Here is a 21,322-nt window from a genome sequence, read left to right on the forward strand (position 1 = left end):
GATGGCACCTGGAAAGCCACTCAAGCCTTGGGTGGGCAAACAAGGGTCAGCCTGCACCAGTCCTTAGGGGATTACCGGACAGGTCAGAATACACAGCCACAAGTTGAAAACGAGGTTCAGCAAACCACACCAGGAACACAGATTACCATCTCCACAGTCTCTGTTGAACTAAGGGATGGATTTGTTGGTAGGTAAGGAAAACTGCTTTCTTAATAAAATTTAGCAGCCTCTTTCTTCAGTAAGTGGCCCCCCCCGGTTATTCTTAGTTTTTTATTAAATTCCAGAGTTTTAAAAAGTTGATTCTGTCAGTTTCTGCCAGCTTAATGCTTGCTTTAGTGAAAGGACTGATTCTAAAACTCCCTGTTTTCTGTGATGTCAAACCCTAATGTTTTTTGTTTGTTTTAAGCAGCTTAAAACAACAAAAATTTATTATCTCACACAGTTTTTGAGATCAGGAATCAGGTTGCATCTTAGCTCAGTGGTCCTGGCTCAAGGTCCCTCACAAATTTGCATTCAAACTAGTTGGTCAGGACTGCAGTCATTTCAAGGCTCAACTGGGGCTGGATAATTCACTTCCAAACTCAGTCACATGGTTGTCAGCAGTCCTCACTTCTCCCTGGCTGTTGGCAGGAGGTTCAGTTCCTCACCTCATAGGCCCCTCCATAGTGCTGTTCACAGCATGGCAGCTGGCTTCCCCTGGAGCGGAAAGTCCATGAGAGAAAGACACCTCCCCATTGTTTCGATTGCTTTATCTCTTTTGGCTGTGTTGGGTCTTTGTTGCTGCATGCAGGCTTTCTCTAGTTTTGGCGAGCGTGGGCTACTCTTTGTTGCAGTGCACGGGCTTCTCATTGCGGTGGCTTCTCTTGTTGTGGAGCACGGGCTCTAGGAACTCGGGCTTCAGAAGTTGTGGCACGCGGACTCTGTAGTTGTGGATCGCGGGCTCTAGGGCGCAGGTTCAGTAGTTGTGGCGCACAAGCTTAGTTGCTCTGCGGCACGTGGGATCTTCCTGGACCAGGGCTTGAACCTGTGACCCCTGCATTGGCAGGCGGATTCTTAACCAATGCGCCACCAGCAATTGCTTTATCTTTATTTTCTTGGGTGCTTTTGGTATTCTTTATCCAACCTTGAGATAATTGTACTCTTCTGCGTGAGAGAAAATTTGAACCCTGGATAATTCTTTAGTGAAGAGGAATTGGTTTGATCTTCCCTGGAGGCATCACCACTGCCTGCTTATTCAGCCCTAGAGATGGAAGCAAGAGACCCCCAGGGACATCACACCGCCTTGGAATGGAGCAGCAAACCCTTATAGTTGACCTTCTCTTCTCCCTCCCCTGTCAGACTCCTGTTCTTCCAATTCACGGAGCTATGAAATAAGCTTCCTGGATACCCAGGACCTTAAAAATGTCACTATAAACTACTTTCCCATTGCGTTCCTTTGTAGGTGTGTTTGGTGGTTTGTTTTATGGGGGAAATGTGTCATTTTTGGTTAATAAAAAAAGCGTGTGTGAGAGAGAGAGGAAAGCAAGTGATTCTTCTGGTAGGTCATACTCCCCACTCAGAAGATCAACGTCTCTTTACAGCATACCTGCTCTACGGTGAGGCCCTGTGCTGGGCACAAAGGGGTGCAAAAGTGTGTAGAACAATCCTGCTCTCAAGTAGCTTATATAGTCTGGAGGTGGAAATAAGATAGGACCCTGATGAGAAAAAAAAAAATACAAGGTAGCATTTATGCCCCAGGACAGTGGTTGCCACAGTATTGATAAGACAGATACTTAACACTTTCCTAAAGTAATAATATGAGAAGCAGAAAGAAAATATGGACATGGCCAAGAAATAAAGTGAAAAAAATAAAGTGATTATGTTAGTTTTTCAGATCTAGTGAAATATTTCACAACATAATGATTTCTGAGAATTTTGATATCCTGTTGGTAGAACCAGCCTTTCATTTGGCTCCTACTCATCAATAATCAGACAGTTTCACTCTCATTTATTTAATTACTTGTTGCCATACAAAAAGACCATTTGCATCTGCATTGTGTTTTTTTTTTAATAGCTCTTTATTGGAGTATAATTGCTTCACAATACCGTGTTAGTTTCTGTTATACAACAAAGTGAGTCAGCCATATGCATACACATGTCTCCATATCCCCTCCCTCTTGAGCCTCCCTCCCATCCTCCCTATCCCACCCCCGCTAGGTCATCGCAAAGCACCAAGCCGATCTCCCTGTGCTATGCTGCTGCTTCCCACCAGCCAACTGTTTTACATTCAGTAGTGTATACATGTCGATGCTACTCTCACTTCACCCCAGCTTTGCTGTCCCACCCCATGTCATCAGGTCCATTCTCTATGTCTGCCTCTTTATTTCTGCCTTGCAACTAGGTTCATCAGTACCTTTTTTTTTTTAGATTCCATATATATGTGTTAAATATAGTATTTGTTTTTCTCTTTCTGACTTACTTCACTCTGTATTACAGACTCTAGGTCCATCCACCTTACTATAGATAAGTCAATTTTGTTTCTTTTTATGGCTGAGTAATATTCCATTGTATATATGTGCCACATCTTCTTTATCTGTTCATCTGTTGATGGACATTTAGGTTGCTTCCGTGTCCTGGCTATTGTAAATAGTGCTGCAGTGAACATTGTGGTGAATGTTTCTTTTTGAATTATGGTTACCCAGTAGTGGGATTGCTGGGTCATATGGTAGTTCTATTTTTAGTTTTTAAGGAACCTCCATACTGTTTTCTATAGTGGTTGTATCAATTTTCATTCCTACCAACAGTGTAGGAGGATTCCCTTTTCACCACACCCTTTCCAGCATTTATTGTTTCTAGCTTTTTTGATAATGGCCATTCTGACAGCGTGAGATGATACCTCATTGTAGTTTTGATTTGCATTCCTCTAATAATTAGTGATGTTGAGCATCTTTTCATGTGCCTCTTTGCCATGTGTACGTCTTCCTTGGTGAAATGTCTATTTAGGTCTTCTGCCCGTTTTTTAACTGGATTGTTTGTTTTTTTGACATTGAGCTCCATGAGCTGTTTGTATATTTTGGAGATTAATCCTTTGTCTGTTATTCCATTTGAAAATATTTTCTCCCATTTTGAGGGTTGTGTTTTTGTCTTGTTTATGGTTTCCTTTGCTGTGCAAAAGCTTTTAAGTCCCATTTGTTTATTTTTGTTTTTATTTCTGTTACTCTAGGAGGTGGGTCAAAAAAGATCTCGCTGTGGTTTATGTCAAAGAGTGTTCTTCCTATGTTTTCCTCTAAAAGTTTTATAGTGTCTGGTCTTACATTTAAGTCTTTAATCCATTTGGAGTTTATTTTTGTGTATGGTGTTAGGTAGTGTTCTAATTTCATTCTTTTATGTGTAGTTGTCCAGTTTTCCCAACACCACTTATTGAAGAGGCTGTCTTTTCTCCATTGTACGTTCTTGCCTCCTTTGTCGTAAATTAGGTGCCCATATGTGCATGGGCTTATCTCTGGGCATTCTATCCTGTACCATTGATCTATATTTCTGTTTTTGTGCCAGTACCATACTGTCTTGATTACTGTAGCTTTGTGGTATAGTTTGAAGTCGGGGCACCTGATTCCTTCAGCTCCATTTTTCTGTCTCAAGATTGCTTTGGCTATTCGGGGTCTTTTGTGTTTCCATATGAATTGTAAGATTTTTTGTTTTAATTCTGTGAAGAATGCCTTTGGTAGTTTGATAGGGATTGCATTGAATCTGTAGATTGCTTTGGGTAGTAGAGACATTTTCACAATATTGATTCTTCCAATCCAAGAACATGGTATATTTCTCCACCTATTTGTGTCATCTTTGATTTCTTTCATCAGTGTTTTATTGTTTTGCGAATACAAGTCTTTCACCTCCTTAGGCAGGTTTATTCCTGGGTATTTTATTCTTTTTGTTGCAGTGGTAAATGGGAGTGTTTCCTTAATTTCTCTTTCAGATTTTTCATTGTTGGTGTATAGGAATGCCAGAGATTTCTGTGCATTAATTTTGTATCCTGCAACCTTACCAAATTCATTGATTAGTTCTTGGCATCTTTAGGATTCTCTATGTATAGTATCATGTCATCTGCAAACAGTGACAATTTTACTTCTTCTTTTCCAATTTGTATTCCTTTTATTTCTTTTTCTTCTCTGATTGCTGTGGCTAGGACTTACAAAACTATGTTGAATAAGAGTGATGAGAGTGATCAGACATCCCTGTCTTGTTCCTGACCTTAGTGGAAATGCATTCACTTTTTCACCATTGAGTCTGATGCTTGCTGTGGGTTTGTTGTATATGGCCTTTATTATGTTGAGGTAGCTTCCCTCTATGCCCATTTTCTGGAGAGTTTTTTTTTTTATCATAAATGGGTGTTGAATTTTGTCAGAAGCTTTTTTCTGCATCTGTTGAGATGATCATATGGTTTTTATTCCTTAATTTGTTAATGTGGTGTATCACATTGATTGATTTGCGTATATTGAAGAATCCTTGCATCCCTGGGATAAATTCCCCTTGATCATGGTGTATGATCCTTCTAGTGTGCTGTTGGATTCTGTTTGCTAATATTGTGTTCAGGATTTTTGCATCTATGTTCATCAGTGATATTGGTCTGTAATTTTCTTTTTTTGTGATATCTTTTTCTGGTTTTGGTATCAGGGTGATGGTGACTTCGTAGAATGAATTGGGGAGTGTTTCTCCCTCTGCAGTTTTTTGGAAGAGTTTGAGAAGGATGGGTGTTAGCTCTTCTCTTAATGTTTCATAGAAATCACCTGTGAAGCCATCTGGTCCTGGATTTTGTTTGTTGGAAGATTTTTAATTATGGTTTCAGTTTCATTACTTGTGATTGATTTGTTTATATTTTCTAATTCTTCCTGGTTCAGTCTTGGAAAATTGTACCTTTCCAGGACTTTGTCCGTTTCTTCATGGTTGTCCATTTTATTGGCATATAGTTGTTTGTAGTAGTCTCTTATAATCCTTTTCTGCATGGTTTTTAATTTTGAAAATGTGAATTAGGTTTATGTTTTTAGTTTTATATCCACTGTTCTAATATCATTTCAGTATTTACAGAGGGTTTCATGAAATGAATTAGCCATTGGGTCAAGATAAGAATAGTAATGCAAACCCAGTCTGCTAGTTTGCTAGCTGCCATTTGTGTCTGAAGATGGTAATGCTACTGGTGTTTCTTTTGTTTGAATGGACGCATCTGGAAGATGAGCTTGGCCGTAATCAGGATGGCAGCCTTTTACAAGATGGCCTTTCCTTGGCAACTGCATCTCTCCTCTAACGGATGATATAGGCAGGTTTTAAATATCCCAAGTAAGGATAGTTCTGCAACCTCTCTTAGATTGTGATTAGAATTGTTCTGAAATAGAAAAGTGTGTATCTAAGATTTTTTTGGACATCATTCAGATCCTAAGCATGCTATGAACTAGAGCTTGACCCATATGTAACAAGAATGGACTTACTTCTGGGAAACTACCCCTGCCTCCTAAAGTACATTGAAATAGACTGTTGTATTTATAGATTCATAGCTATTCTAGTCATGCAATTTAATCATTTCAACTGGGGCCTTCCATTTTACTTTTTCCCCCTTCTACAATGAAGTCCGTATTATCTCCTTTATTAATATGTTTCCAATTTGAGTATGTTCTTTTCTTTCTTGTTGGCAACAGTCAAACTATGTTTTCTTTTATTCTTTTAATAAAAAAGTGAATTCTGAAGTTTCATTTAATTTTCTTCTTCTAGACAATTAAATCCCACACAGAAACAGATGAGAAACAAACGGAGAGCCGCACCATCACTCCACCTACTGCACCCAAACCAAAACGGGAGGAGAACCCTCAGGTAGGCCCAGCCCTCCAAGGCATGGCTCAGTCTATGTGATGCGACTTATTCACGTGCATCATGAGGGACACTCGCTCTCTGAATCACTTGATATCCTTGTCTTGTGCTTTCTCACTGTTCAGTAATGTTATTGCCAAATGCAGTATCCCACTGCATTCCTAATGATCATTATGTTTTGTTTGTCTCAGCCAACATTTAAAAGATGTCCAGTTCACTCAGTTAAGGTCTGTGTTATCGATTACAATTGTTACACGTGCATTTTTGTTATTACTATTGTATTGCATTAGATCCCCAAATCCCAGATGAATCAGTAGCTCATAAGTAGTTCATTGAAGCATAAAAGTAGGGATGAAAATACTAGCATCTGTACTACAACTTAGGATAGAATTATAAACTTAAATAGCAAACAAAACTGTGGTACAAATATAGAATGTGAATTTGTATGTCCTTAGGCAAGAGATGTTTTAGTTTGATACTTTTGTACAAGCAGCTATAAAAGAAAAATGTGGACAGGTAATATGATGATGAATATATGATAGTTGGATTTTATTAGACCAGCAGTCCATTTCCTTCGATCCTCAGTGCATTCTTTTTAATGAAACCATGTCAAATAGTGGCATAAAGCCATCAAAGCTTCATGTCATTTTTTTGAAGCAGTGATTTATTAAGCCAGTTCAGGTTTTTTTTAAAGCAAGCACAAATTATAATACTTTCTGATATGAAATGAATTAATTTTTAATTTGTCTTTAAAGAAGAGACCAAAACTTGAACCTAAAAGAAGTCCTAGTCATGCATATTGCTGAGAAACTTATAAAATAATCTGCAAAATTAATGACAAGTATTGGGCTTGGAGAGGGGAAAACAGCAATTAGCAAAATTTCCTTATCAAAAGAAACTAAAAGAGGACTTCCCTGGTGGCGCAATGGTTAAGAATCCTCCTGCCAATGCAGGGGACACGGGTTCAAGCCCTGGTCCAGGAAGATCCCACATGCCGTGGAGCAACTAAGCCTGTGTGCCACGGCTACTGAGCCTGTGCTCTAGAGCCCGCGAGCCACAACTGCTGAGCCCACGTGCCACAACTACTGAAGCCCGCTCACCTAGAGCCCGTCCTCCTCAACAAGAGAAGCCACCGCACTGAGAAGCCCGTGCACCGCAGTAAAGAGTAGCCCCCGCTCGCCGCAACTAGAGAAAGCCCGCACGCAGCAACAAAGACCCAATGCAGCCAAAAATAAATAAATAAATGTATTTAAAAAAACCAAGAAACTAAAGGATATCTTATGTCAATGGCACAGTGTGGGCAAGCAAGTAGCATCATGTGGAATAACACATATTTCTAATTGGACAGAATCACTGCCATAAAGGGAATAAATTAGTTATTGGCATATGTGTGGTACATAGATAAGGCAAAAGTTCTTGACAGCTTTTTATTCTATTTATCACTTAAAATCTGTTCTACAGAAGAGATTTTTTTCCATTTAATAATTCTTTTATGAGCTTGATCTAGACTGGCAAAGATGAGTTGGGTGTGAGTGGCCAAGAAGGATGCTGTTACTTGATTAAAAGAAGGTGCATCTGAATGTCAGTTCACACACTGCTTTATTAACAGAGAACAGTTGGTAGACAGCCTTCTAATCTTAAGTTTTGAAGGAATAGTGAAAATTAGGAATGTAGTTAACTGGCAGCCACAAAATGTATGCAATGGAGAAAATGGGCAGCACGTCCAAGACGCTTTTCGTTACTGAAGTACTCTGGCTGTCGGGAGGATAGGTGCCCACCCTAGTTTCAGAAATAAGAAATAAAATTAAAACATTTCTTCAGGACTCTGTGGATACCAGTAAAGGACATGTCTGTGTTCTCAAGTGGCTTGTTCAAGATTATCTTTATAAAACACTCAGTACCTCGAATAGCTTGAACCTGTCACTTCAGGCCAGAATACCATGATATTTAAAGTTGAGGGTAAAATGTCAGGATTTTCAAAGACCAAATTGTGGTATGAATAATTCTGCAGGCTTATATCTCCTGACAACTAATGATGTTCCTTATTCATCACTGAGAGAAATGGATGATACGTTATTTGGCATATTTAGCAGCTGCATGCGGTGGTACAGCAGAAAATAAAGGCGTACTTTCCAGACCACATGCAACCAAAGAGCAAAATAGTAATCAATCTGTTGCTCTCTCCATTTTTAAGCGTCTAACGTTCCAGCTTTGGAGTACGGTGTTCTGATCAGTCTGGCTTCTGATGGAGCCCTGAGAGTGGTGGTCAGACAGAAAGCACTCTATAATTTGTAGGTCCACGGTTGATTGAAAAATCATAGTCTTAAGCAGAACCACCTGCTGTCATTCCTCAAACTCACTTAGCTTTGAGTTATTGTCCAATCAGTGGTAGCAAAAATATAAGAACCCCTGGCCTGGTATGACAAATGAAGTACTTAGAATTTGGAGCTGCTTGTATGGGAGGCTGTTTGTAACCCTCTGTGTGTTTCTTCAGTGTGAAGTCCTCTTCCCTCCCTGCGAATTTTTCTGGAGAAAACTTAGGTCATTCAAGATACTGATTTCTGCCATTGAGAGAGTGGAAGATACAGGCCCCAGTCCTTCTCTTTTGATCCCTGTAAGATCAGAAAGCTTCCAGAGCGGCTCCATAGCTGCTAAGAGTGGAGGGTGCCCACTCCTTGTTCACCTGAACCCGGCTTCCTTTCAGCCACCAGCTGGCTTTCCCCAGGAGTCTAACTAGGAATATGCAGCTGACTTTGCGAGAACCCACACTGAAGTATATTCTTCTTTTGTTTCTCTGGCACAGAAACTTGCCTTCATGGTGTCTCTAGGGTTGGTAACACATGACCATCTAGAAGGTAAGAGAAGATATTCATGGCGCTACCTTGCTTCTGGCCCAGGGCTTTGTTCTTGAAAATGTTGTTTGCTTTATTGTTAGAATTGAAAATTGGAACACAAGCACAGTATGATTCAACCAGTATGGACTCTTTTCTTGGAGTAAACTTACCTTCCTTATATCTAATGTTCAGCCCCTCCCCTTCCTGTCATTATTTATCCACACTGCTGTCCTGGGCAAGCTCCCTAGTTGCCTGCATTAAGGTGACTCCGTTCACTTAGAGAAACTTTTGGCAGCATAAAGTAGCAAATGCCCCTCTGGCAAGTCTTTGTCTGTATTTTTCAGTCACTCTAGATTATTGGAATCTTAAGAATAGTTGCAAAGCTATACCTGTTCTAGTGATTTAATTCAAGAATGGTGAACTATGATTACTCAATCTAGGTCTGTGGATAAAGTTCATCCACACCTATATTACACTGATCTAAAAGTAAATCAGGACACTTTTACAAGTGTTGTCTACTGTTAAGCTCTCAGTCACAGAGAGCCACACTGTAGGACAGCATGGCCTTGCTTTACAAGAGGTGAGAGTGGATGGTCCTACATATTTGCTCCCAGCAGCGTGCTTCCCTTTGCTGAGGCTGCAGTGAAACCAAGAGACTTACTCTCATTTCTAATTTGTCATGGGAAAACCAATAAGTAAACAATGAAGTTAAGTTTGGGGGGTTCTCCATACCTTTCTTCTAATCCAGACCTTTTGCTTTCCCAAGAAATCCAAAGCAAGCGGCAAGAACGAAAAAGAAGAACGACAGCAAATCCAGTGTACAGTGGCGCGGTCTTTGAGCCAGAGGTATTCCTGGCCAGCACTTGGCCATTCCCTCACGTTTCCAGTTTTATTTAGGGCTTGTTCAGCACCTCCCATCTGAAAAGCTGCTTACGAGCAGTACCCTGATTGTACTTGGCCAGCTTTGTAAAATGATGGATTTTTCTCTGGCTGAGAACATTATTTCATCTTTATTATTCGCTGTTTCCCCCTTAGTTTTTTCCTGAAGTTTAAGTAGATACAAACCTACCTTAAAATTTTAACTCATCCTGTCATCTGAACACAACTTTCTTCTAAAGCAGAGACGTACCTCTCTGGAATATTCTTTCAGAGCCAAGTACATATGATAAGTCCAGTTATCACTGAGACCTTTGGGTGACTAGCACTAACTAGTTGGCATGTTGACGGGCATGCTGTGCTTGGTCTTTGGCTTGTACCGGTATTAGTAGTAACCATGCTATTCAACCAGTCACCTTTCTTTCTTCAATCCCGAAAGCGTAAGAAGAGTGCAGTCACGTACCTGAACAGTACAATGCATCCTGGGACCCGGAAGAGAGGTGAGTACCTTTTTTGTATCTCTCCCTTGCTGTTGCTTTTGCTTTCTGTGTTGTGTTTCTTTCCCCTCCCTCCTCCCGTTGTCCTAGAGCCTAACTCCTGTATCCCTTGAATATAGTTTTGTTGTTGTTCTCTGAGAATGGGGGGAAAAGAGAGTGAGCTCTCTTATTCGAGTTCTGTATACTGAATCAAAAGCTCCCCTTCCTGGGGTTCTGGCAAAGCTGGCTGAGGGGAATGGCTTATTGCAGGATTTCTGCCCCAGGCCCCTCAGGCTGTCGATGAATAGCCCAATGAACAGAACACCCTGTAAAAGGGAGCATTTTAGCATCATTGAGCACAACAGAGCACCGGTGTTGCCAAGGTGTTCTTAGTAGTGTCTAAGTTGTCCTGATGCCAGTGAGGACAGAGCACAACTCTTAAGCTTCTGTGAGCTGCAGACTTTGCAGGAAGGAGAGAGGTAGCCACACTGAGAATTTTGAATCTATGAGAAGAGAGCACCTGCAACTAAAGAAGAAAACATCACTGTCGAAACAGGCTTCCCAAAGCAGAAATTCCTCAAGAGCTCCATCCCCCAATTTCAGACCTTCCAGGGCGGGCATTCCACCTCACTCTCAGGTCAGCAGCTGCCTTCACCATGCAGGTCTAAATAGGTCTTAATAGCTCAGAGTTTGAGCTTATAAACAAGGCTCTGAAATGGTTCTTTGATGTCAGTAATACATCCCAAGGTCCTTTTCTCCACGTGATAATGTGTCCTTGAATTACAGTTCCAGGCTAGAAAGGTTGCAGAGTGAGTGGGGTAGCGTGCTAATTTTTCTGTATGCACAGCAATCTCAGAGCCGTTGGAAGCTTAGGAGGTCATCCCGACCCTCTGTCTGCCTTAGGGAGGGCTAGCACTGTACCGGTGGTACAGTGGTTACTGTCTCTTCCCCTCAGAGAGATAGCACACCCACGCTAGTGTCTCATCAGCCCCTCCTTCAAGAAGCCAAAACATATTTCGATGGTAATCCCTAAGTCATTGTTTCATATTGATTCCTGGGCCACAGTAACCAGTGTCATGGGTTACTTTTTGTTGTTTTCTTTTGTTTGGGGTTGTTTTAGTGACCTCTGACACAGTTCTCAGAAAGGAGCCCCCCAGCCAGAAGCCACAGTTAATTGGCCTGCTAGTGGGCAGTATCTGCTGAGAGGATAGGGGTTAAATGAGCCAGAAAGACCTTGGCATCTCTTGCCAAGGTCAGAGGATGAAAGCCTGCATTCACAATGCCTAGGACGTGCCTTCTGTGGGTAAACAAAGAGCATTTATCTTCCACTTACCCTTCTAGCAGCACTAAATACCCTAGAAAAGGCAAACCAGTACGATCTGTCTTTGTACTGCACACAGTGCCGGTTTAACACAGATAGGTAATGTTTGTGTAATAGCTGACAGAATCATGACTCTTGTGCATAATTCCAATATAAATTATAACTGTTGGCAAAGTCATGATCCCACATAGCATCCACCAGTGCTCGTAGGCAGTTGTGTACCTCTCCGGCTCTTTTTTTGCCTATGGTGTGCTGGGCGTACACTTTGATCACTTACAGCTTAGAAGCTATGACCTTTGGCCCTTAGAAGACAAGGACCCTGACTTAGATATATCATAAGGCAAGAGTGGTTGACCTGGACTTCCCATACGCATTGGGGCCCATTTGTAGATTCTCTGTAGCCATGAGCTTTGATTCAAAATGCTTCTGCTCAAATCAGCTCTTTCCGGTAGCTGTTGCTGATGACAGGGCTTTTCCTGAGACTTTGGAACACCCCAGTTCTAAGACATGTAGTTCACTGGAATGTTTGTGATGGAAAGCAGGGAGATGATTTTTGATCAACTGGGAAGGGTATCTGAGTCCAGACTTACTTAAATTCACTGTTAAGCCCAGAAGGTCTTTTTAGCTCTTAGGTTCCAGCTACTCCCAGAACATATGTCTTCCTAGCTCTGCCAGAAGGGGTAAGAATAGTTAACTTGAATTTTGCCTCCTCCCTTTGCCTTTCTCTACCCTCACAAGCAATGAAGTAACCAAAATGTGGGCAGGAGAGAAGAGGAAAAGCAGAGATCCTCAGCCAATCTGTTTGTGGGAACTGAGAATCATTAATATTATTATAAGAATAATGATTGCAGAAAAACCTTAGGAAACAATATGTAAAAGATATGGAAAAAGAAAATAAGTTCTTCTCCCTGGCCTTGGCTCCTGTTGGGCTTTGATATCTTGTTCTCCCGTTAGAAATCTCAAATTGTAATAGTTGAGGAATGTCTCCGTAATCTGCCCAAGGCGAAGACCTTTAACATAACCCAGTATCTCCTGTCATTCTCTGAGGCTCTCTTATCCTCCCTTCGACACTCATGCATTTGTTTCGAATGACATTTAAATCTTTGCTTCTTTTCCTCTCTTTGGGACTGTTGTATTAACCTTCTCTCTGCTACCTCACTTCCTTTTCCATGCTAGCCAATGAGGAACACTGGCCAAAGGTATGTAAGATCATTTTTCCCCCTTTCTTTCCCTCCCCCTTTTTTCCCTTTTGTTCCCTTTTCTCGGTCTGTAGGTCGTCCTCCAAAATACAATGCAGTGCTGGGGTTTGGAGCCCTAACCCCAACATCCCCCCCATCCAGTCATCCTGACTCCCCTGAAAATGAAAAGACAGAGACCACATTCACTTTCCCTGCACCTGTTCAGCCTGTGTCCCTGCCCAGCCCCACCTCCACAGACGTAAGTAACTTGGGAAAAGCTCACTCTCTTTCTCAGAGCTTAAATCGGGGAAACCGTTATCATATGTTGTCTCCTTACCAGTTGCATCTCCTTGACTAACCCTGGAACAGCAGTAATCCCTACAGGACACTGTGTGCCACGTAAGGCAGCTTTCTGCTGGGGTCCCAGGTCCTGCCATGTCCTTGAGAATCATATTAAATACCACGTTAGGAGGCTCAGTCAGGGTTTTCAAAGTCTGGAATTTATCTGCGGTGAAGGAGTTCTCAGGAAGGGGGATGGGGTGGGGAAGTCAGGTCGTATCATTGAGAGGTGTGCAGGTGTCTGTCGTCAGTTTTGGGGGGTGGGGATAATGAACAAAGGTGTACATTCGCCTAGCAGTCCGTGTTTCCTGCTTCAAGTAAAATTCAAGGCAACTTTTCCGAAAAGCAACTTTATTCATCAGAATTGGTCAGAAACAGGCTCCTGAAAAAAGCATCAGATGCTTAGTAGCCCTTCCCCCAGAGGCTGCAGGAGTGCAAACTAGTGCCCTCTTTTTAAATGAGTGCTTACAAAGCGGTGCATTCACTCAACAAATACTGAGCACTGCTCTGCTGAGCATGCACTGTTGTTGAGACTGGGGACAGAACAGGGCACAGAACCAGCTCCTTGCCCTCAGGGAGCTTGTATTGCACGGCCAGAGGCAGGTGATAAGCAAATGAACATTTAAACGTCAGGTCATGATAAGTGCTGTGAAAAAAAACTTGACACAGAATCAGGGGCATAAGGAGTTACGGCAGGAGGTTGCTGTTTTATGAAGAGTGGTGAGAGACAGCCTCTCTGGTGGGAATGGAGCGTGTTGGAGTATCTGGGGCGGGGAAGAGCATTCCACGCAGAGGGAACAGCAGTGCAGAAGCCCTGCTCGTTGGAGCAAGTGTATATGGCGTAGAGAAGAAGGGCTTAGTGGGCAGGCAGGAGCAGTGGGAGAGGAGACCTCAGAGGGCAGGGCCCGTCTCGCAGGGCCTTGTAGCTTTTACTCTGAGTGAGATGGGAGATGCTCCAGGGTTTTAAGTAGAGGAGTGACGTTACTTTTCACTTTTTATTTTGAAACTTTCCAAACCTACAGAAAAGTTGCAACAACAACACAAGGAAGGAATTTATACCCTCCTCCTAGATTCACCGATTGTTACAATTTCGCCACATATGCTACTTCCCACCACCACACACTTGTTTTGCTGATCTAGTTAAGAAGTTGAAGACATCATGAATCTTCACCCAAAATACTTCCGTGTATATCTCCTAAAAACAAAGACACTCTCTGACGTAGCCACAATACAGTTATCAGATTGAGGAAATTTAATATGACAAAACATTATTTTTATAGTATACAGCCCATCTTCAGATTTCTCCAATTATCTCAATAAATGCCTTAGTGGCACTTTGTTTTTTCTGCTCCAGGACCCAACTCAAGATCACTCTTGACATTAATTTTTATGGTGTTTTGTCTTTAGTCTCCTTACTCTGGAACAGTTTCTCAGCCTGTCTTTGTCCTTCGTGACACTGACATTTTTTAAAAGATAGGCCAGTTGCTGTATAGAGCGTCCCTCCATTTGGATGATCTGATTGTTTTCTCAAGAATAGATTCAGGGTATGCATTTTTGTAGGAGCACTAAATACCTGATGATGCACTGATTCTCAGTGCATCACAAGAGGCACATGTTGTCCATCTGTCCCATTGTTGGTGATATTAGCTTTCATCTCTTAAGATAGACTCAGTCAAATATCTCTAATCCTAAAGATGCCTGTTTCCTTAGGTGAAGATAGTGTCGAGTCTATAAAAATATCCAGTTCCCCAGCAAACTTAGTGGTTTTAGCAGCCTTTGAAGGTTCTTGCCTGCATTTATTATTATTATTTTTAACATCTTTATCGGCGTATAAGAGCTTTACAATGGTGTGTTAGTTTCTGCTGTTTAACAAAGTGAATCAGCTGTACTTATACATATATCCCCATATCCCCTCCCTCTTGCGTCTCCCTCCCACCCTCCCTATCCCACGCCTCTAGGTGGTCACAAAGCACCGAGCTGATCTCCCTGTGAGATGCAGCTGCTTCCCACTAGCTGTTTATTTTACATTTGGTAGTGTATATATGTCCATGACACTCTCTCACTTCGTCCCAGCTTACCCTTCCCCCACCCCGTGTCCTCAAGTCCACTCTCTACGTCTACATCTTTATTCCTGTCCTGCCCCTAGGTTCTTCAGAACCTTTTTTTTTTTTTTTTGGATTCCATATGTATGTGTTAGCACACGGTATTTGTTTTTCTCTTTCTGACTTACTTCACTCTGTATGACAGACTTTGTGTCCATCCACCTCACTACAAATAACTCAACTTCGTTTCTTTTTATGGCTGAGTAATACTCCATTGTATATTTGTGCCACATCTTTATCCATTCATCTGTCAATCGATACTTAGGTTGCTTCCATGTCCTTGCTATTGTAAACAGTGCTGCAGTGAACATTGTGGTACATGACTCTTTTTGAATTACGGTTTTCTCAGGGTATATGCCCAGTAGTGGGATTGCGGGGTCGTATGGTAGTTCTCTTTTTAGTTTTTTTTTAAAGAAGATGTTGGGGGTAGGAGTTTATTAATTAATTAATATTTATTTTTGCTGTGTTGCGTCTTCGTTTCTGTGCGAGGGCTTTCTCTAGTTGTGGCAAGTGGGGGCCACTCTTCATCGTGGTGCGCGGGCCTCTCACTATCGCGGCCTCTCTCGTTGCAGAGCACAGGCTCCAGACTCGCAGGCTCAGTAGTTGTGGCTCACGGGCCTAGTTGCTCCGCAGCATGTGGGATCCTCCCAGACCAGGGCTCGAACCCGTGTCCCCTGCATTAGCAGGCAGATTCTCAACCACTGCACCACCAGGGAAGCCCCTCTTTTTAGTTTTTTAAAGAACCTCCATACTATTCTCCATAGTGGCTGTATCAATTTACATTCCCACCAACAGTGCAAGAGGGTTCCCTTTTCTCCACACCCTGTCCAGCATTTATTGTTTGTAGACTTCTTGATGATGGCCATTCTGACCGGTGTGAGGTGATACCTCGTTGTAGTTTTCATTTGCATTTCTCTAAAGATTAGTGATGTTGAGCATCCTTTCATGTGTTTGTTGGCAATCTGTATATCTTCTTTGGAGAAATGTCTATTTAGCTATTCTGCCCATTTTTGGATTGGGTTGTTTGTTTTTTTGATATTGAGCTGCACCGAGCTGCTTGTATATTGTGGAGATTAATCCTTTGTCATTTGCTTCATTTGCAAATATTTTCTCCCATTCTGAGGGTTGTCTTTTCATCTTGTTGATGGTTTCCTTTGCTGTGCAAAAGCTTTTAAGTTTCATTAGGTCCCATTTGGTTTTTTTGTTTGTTTGTTTTTATTTCCCTTTCTCTAGGAGGTGGGTCAAAAACGATCTTGTTGCGATTTATGTCATAGAGTGTGCTGCCTATGTTTTCCTCTAAGAGTTTGCTAGTGTCTGGCCTTACATTTAGGTCTTTAATCCATTTTGAGTTTATTTTTGTGTATGGTGTTAGGGAGTGTTCTAATTTCATTCTTTTACATGTAGCTGTCCAGTTTTCCCAGCACCACTTATTGAAGAGGCTGTCTTTTCTCCATTGTATATTCTTGCCTCCTTTATCAAAGAGAAGGTTACCATATGTGCGTGGGTTTATCTCAGGGCTTTCTATCCTGTTCCACTGATCTGCATTTCTGTTTTGGTGCCAGTACCATACTGTCTTGATTACTGTAGCTTTGTAGTATAGTCTGAAGTCCGGGAGCCTGATTCCTCCAGCTCTGTTTTTCTTTCTCCAGATTGCTTTGGCTATTCGGGGTCTTTTGTGTTTCCATACAAATTGTGAACTTTTTTGTTCTAATTCTGTGAAAAATACCATTGGTAGTTTGATAGAGATTGAATTGAATCTGTAGGTTGCTTTGGGTAGTATAGTCATTTCCACAATGTTGATTCTTCCAGTCCCACAACATGGTATATCTCTCCATCTGTTTGTATTATCTTTAAGTTCTTTCATCAGTGTCTCATAGTTTTCTGCATACAGGTCCTTTGTCTCCTTAGGTAGGTTTATTCTTAGGTATTTTATTCTTTTTGTAGCAGTGGTAAATGGGAGTGTTTCCTTAATTTCTCTTTCAGATTTTTCATCATTAGTGTATAGGAATGCAAGAGATTTCTGTGCATTAATTTTGTATCCTGCTCCTTTACCAAATTCATTGATTAGCTCTAGTAGTTTTCTGGTAGCATCTTTAGGATTCTCTGTGCATAGTATCATGTCATCTGCAAACAGTGACAGTTTTACTTCTTTTTTTCCAATTTGCATTCCTTCTATTTCTTCTTCTTCCCTGATTGCTGTGGCTAAAACTTCCAAAACTATGTTGAATAGTAGTGGTGAGAGTGGGCAAGCTTGTCTTTTTCCTGAGCTTAATGGAAATGGTTTCAGTTTTTCACCACTGAGAATGATGTTGGCTGTGGGTTTGTCATATATGGCCTTTATTATGTTGACGTAAGTTCCCTCTATGCCTACTTTCTGGAGGGTTTTTATCATAAATGGGTGTTGAATTTTGTCTAAAGCTTTTTCTGCATCTATTGAGATGATCATATGGTTTTTACCCTTCAGTTTGTTAATATGGCTTATCACACTGATTGATTTGCGTATATTGAAGAATCCTTGCATCCCTGGGATAAACCCCACTTGATCATGGTGTATGATCCTCTTAACGTGCTGTTGGATTCTGTTTGCTAGTATTTTGTTGAGGATTTTTGCATCTATGTTCATCACTGATACTGGCCTGTAGTTTTCTTTGTTTGTGACATCATTGTCTGGTTTTAGTATCAGGGTGATGGTGGCCTCGTAGAATGAGTTTGGGAGTGTTCCTCCCTCTGCTATATTTTGGAAGAGTTTGCGAAGGATAGGTGTTAGCTCTTCTCTAAGTGTTTGATAGAATTCGCCTGTGAAGCCATCTGGTCCTGGGCTTTTGTCTGTTGGAAGATTTTTAATCCCAGTTTCAATTTCTCTGCTGGTGATTGGTCTGTTTATATTTTCTATTTCTTCCTGGTTCAGTCTCGGAACGTTGTACTTTTCTAAGAATTTGTCCATTTCTTCCAGGTTGTCCATTTTATTGGCATAGAGTGCCTTGTAGTAATCTCTCATGATTCTTTGTATTTCTGCAGTGTCAGTTGTGCCGTCTCCTTTTTCATTTCTAATTCTGTTGATTTGAGTCTTCTCCCTTTTTTTCTTGATGAGTCTGGCTAAAGGTTTATCAATTTTGTTTATCTTCTCAAAGAACCAGCTTTTACTTTTATTGATCTTTGCTATTGTTTTCTTCATTTCTTTTTCATTTATTTCTGAGCTGATCTTTATGATTTCTTTCCTTCTGCTAACTTTGGGGGTTTTTTGTTCTTCTTTCTCTTAATTGCTTTACTTGTAAAGTTAGGTTGTTTATTTGAGATGTTTCTTGAGGTAGGATTGTATTGCTATAAGCTTCCCTCTGAGAACTGCCTTTGCTGCATCGCATAGGTTTTGGGTCATCGTGTTTTCATTGTCATTTGTTTCTAGGTATTTTTTTATTTCCTCTTTGATTTCTTCAGTGATCTCTTGGTTACTTAGTAGTGTATTGTTTAGCCTCCACGTGTTTGTGTTTTTTACAGCTTTTTCCCTGTAATTGATATCTAGTCTCATAACGTTGTGGTCGGAAAAGATACTTGATACGATTTCAATTTTCTTAAATTTACCAAGGCTTGATTTGTGACCCAAGGTATGATCTATCCTGTGCATTTATTATTTTTAAGGCGTTTGCAAAATTGGCTTGGATTTTAGAGTGATCACTGTGTCTGACAACGGAGAAGAGACTGTGGGGAGGATAGGATGGGAGCAGGGAGACCAGTTAGGAGGCTGTTGCAGTCATCCTGGGAAGAGCTCACGATGGCTTGGCCCGATTGAATGGCGGAAGTAGAGATGGAAAAAACTGATGGGGTCTGCATATATTTTGAAGAGCCAGCAGGATTAGATAAGGGGATGTGAGAAAAAGAGAATAGCCAAAGGTTTTGGCCTAAACAACTTAAAGGATAAAGCTGCCATTTACTGGAAGATGAGGAGGGAAACCAAGAGTTTCATTTTGTGCACATCCCAGTTCTTTTGTGAATTACAGAGCTTGTCTTTAGGATCGTCTTCAGGTAAAATCCCTTGAACTTGAAGCTTCTTAGTACTTAATAATTAGGTCTACCCCTCTCCAAATAGCAAAAGCATACCGTATGCACATCCTGAGTTACAGTTCCAGAAACAACAAAGGAAGTGTCATCTTCGGAGGACCAGGGTCATAGAAGAGTTCTCGGGCAGGTTTCCTTCCTTGGACAATAGCTAGTGGCTACAGACCCAGTCTTGCTCTCAAGATTCAGCATTGGTTGTTGGCATTAGTGATTGACACAGGTTTTCTACCTGTCCTGTTAATGAGCACCAGGAGTCCCTGTCAGAAACCTTGTTTGCACCAAAGATTATCTCCGTTTTCCTCAGTTGAAGCATTGCCGAGGTATTGCCAGCTCATGGCTTCTTGGTAGGGATCCCTTTGCAAGGTGATGCGCAGTTGCTGGGGGACAGATGATTGTGGGTCTGCAAGTGAGTATCTTTCCTGAAGAATATGTTGTTTTTCTTTTTTGTGACTTTTGGCTGAGGAGGTTTATGATTTTCTTTGAGAGGCTCAACCCAAAGGATCCACTCAGATCAAATCACAAACTAAATGCTCTTGCCAGGTTTCGTCTTAAAATGGAAACTTTGTTCTTTTCAGGAATCAAAAGGTAAAAGGAAGCTTTTCTAAAACCATTAAATATGTTGAGAACTTTCTCGGTTAAACCTAGTGGAATGGATTTTCTTTAAAGATAATTGACTTCTACTTTTACAGTGTCCCAACAGTGGCAGTGATTAAAATCAACACACAGGGCTCTGTGTTTGCTGCTGGGTAGCATAAGCCCCAGCAATGTTAATTCAACAATTACAGTTGAGAGGCAGGCATTTCCTGGGGATCAGTAACCATCTAGAAGGAGCTGGTAATATAAGACCCAGCCGGTCACTAATCTTTAGGATGTATCTTGTTGCCACTATGGTCGTTTTTATGGGAAGGGAAGATACGTTGACACAGTTATAAAATTTGTTTAGCAGACGATGAAGTTGCAATTGATACAGCCACAGGGTGTTTCCAAAACACATACATCCTTAGCTCCTAGCAAAGGATCATGGGTCAGCCATCATTCAACTTACTATTTCGTTTCTGGTAGTAATTTGGTCAGTCACCAAAGCCTAACCCTTTGGACCTGGTGCAGCAACTCTGTGGGACTTCCTCTGCTCTCTTTAAGCAAAGAACCAATTCTGCGTGGATGAAATACATATCTTGGCATTTTATATTCATTTCTGTGGGCAGTAGTTCTCAATCTGTGGTCTGGGTATGATACTGAGACTCTTACAGGGGGTCAAAATATAAAATATAATTTTATGTATTTTAAAATATAATATCAATCAAAATATAAAACCAAAAATATTTTCATGATAATACCAAAATATTCTTTGCCATTTTCATTCTCATTTTCTCAAAAGTAGGACAGTGGGGTTTTCCAGGTGCTACATGATAAGTGGTGATAGCACTCTGACGGCTAACTGAATGTGCCCTTGTGTGTTCTTGGATTTTAACATTCTTCAATACATGATTTTTGTAACTTCCTGTGATTCTGTTATTTATTTCAAAATAAAAAAGTTTTAAAACTTCTAGTACAATAAGTTAGCAATAGATACAACTCACATAAGCAAAAGCACTTTGAGGTGGTTATAGTAATTTTAAGAGTTACTAAGGGGTCCTGACACTGAAAAGCTTATGAACTGCTGCTACAGGATATGTAAATAGGATAGAATTTTTCTTTCCTTTAGGAACTTGAAAGAAATTATTTAACCTTTATTTTATGTACTCTCCACCTTCCACTTCCTGATGTTCTCCTTACTCTGGAGCAAAGGAAAGTGAGCAGAGCTCTTTACCCAACAAATAAGATAGGTATTTGGAATAAGATGTCCAGTTTGTCTCATTTACTTCATCAGTGATAATTTTACCTGTGGTTCGTGTAAAAGAGTTTCTGAAGCCATAAAATTATTATAAACTTATTAAAGATGCAGACTTACAACATGGGGTGAAGGTTCAAGAAAGACTAGGTCTCTAGAGGAGAGCCACCCTCAGGCTGATTTTAAGAAGAAAGTCACAGTTAATCTAGGGATGAAACCTTAACATCTTTCGGTGCCTTGAAGTTACACTGTTAGGCTGCATTCTTATGTAGTATTTTTACACATGTACTAAGTATCTTAGTTTTTGACTGCCCAGAGGTAACATTGTCTTACTAAAAGAGATTAACATCCATCCACACTCTGAAGTAGCTTACAACTTTTTGCAGCCAGTTTTCTAGGCCACCAGATACCCTAGATATGTAGATACTGCCAGATAGTTCCTTTCCTTTCCTTTGGATAGAAGTAGTAGGTCTGGGA

At 40.9% G+C, this 21,322-nt stretch overlaps 1 protein-coding gene across 20 annotated transcripts in view; it reads left to right on the top strand.

The window, feature by feature from the left end:
• The window catches only part of PHF21A (PHD finger protein 21A), a 194,409-nt gene that overhangs the window by 163,707 nt on the left and 9,380 nt on the right, over window positions 1-21,322 (top strand). For 16 of the 20 annotated variants that reach the window (XM_089914883.1, XM_089914882.1, XM_089914890.1 and 13 more), the window contains 5 exons: window positions 5,740-5,838; window positions 8,639-8,690; window positions 9,436-9,515; window positions 9,985-10,045; window positions 12,616-12,779. In XM_089914883.1, coding sequence (XP_089771009.1) covers window positions 5,740-5,838; window positions 8,639-8,690; window positions 9,436-9,515; window positions 9,985-10,045; window positions 12,616-12,779 — 456 coding nt within the window. Of the gene's footprint in view, window positions 1-5,739; window positions 5,839-8,638; window positions 8,691-9,435; window positions 9,516-9,984; window positions 10,046-12,518; window positions 12,542-12,615; window positions 12,780-21,322 lie in introns of all 20 variants that reach the window. The other 4 variants (XM_089914886.1, XM_089914887.1, XM_089914889.1 and 1 more) reach the window with 1 other exon arrangement.

This window comes from Delphinapterus leucas, chromosome 7 (genome assembly GCF_059928025.1).
Source record: "Delphinapterus leucas isolate spDelLeu-1000000601 "Yukka" chromosome 7, BTC_Dleu_Yukka2, whole genome shotgun sequence".
Classification (NCBI taxonomy): Eukaryota; Metazoa; Chordata; class Mammalia; order Artiodactyla; family Monodontidae; genus Delphinapterus; species Delphinapterus leucas.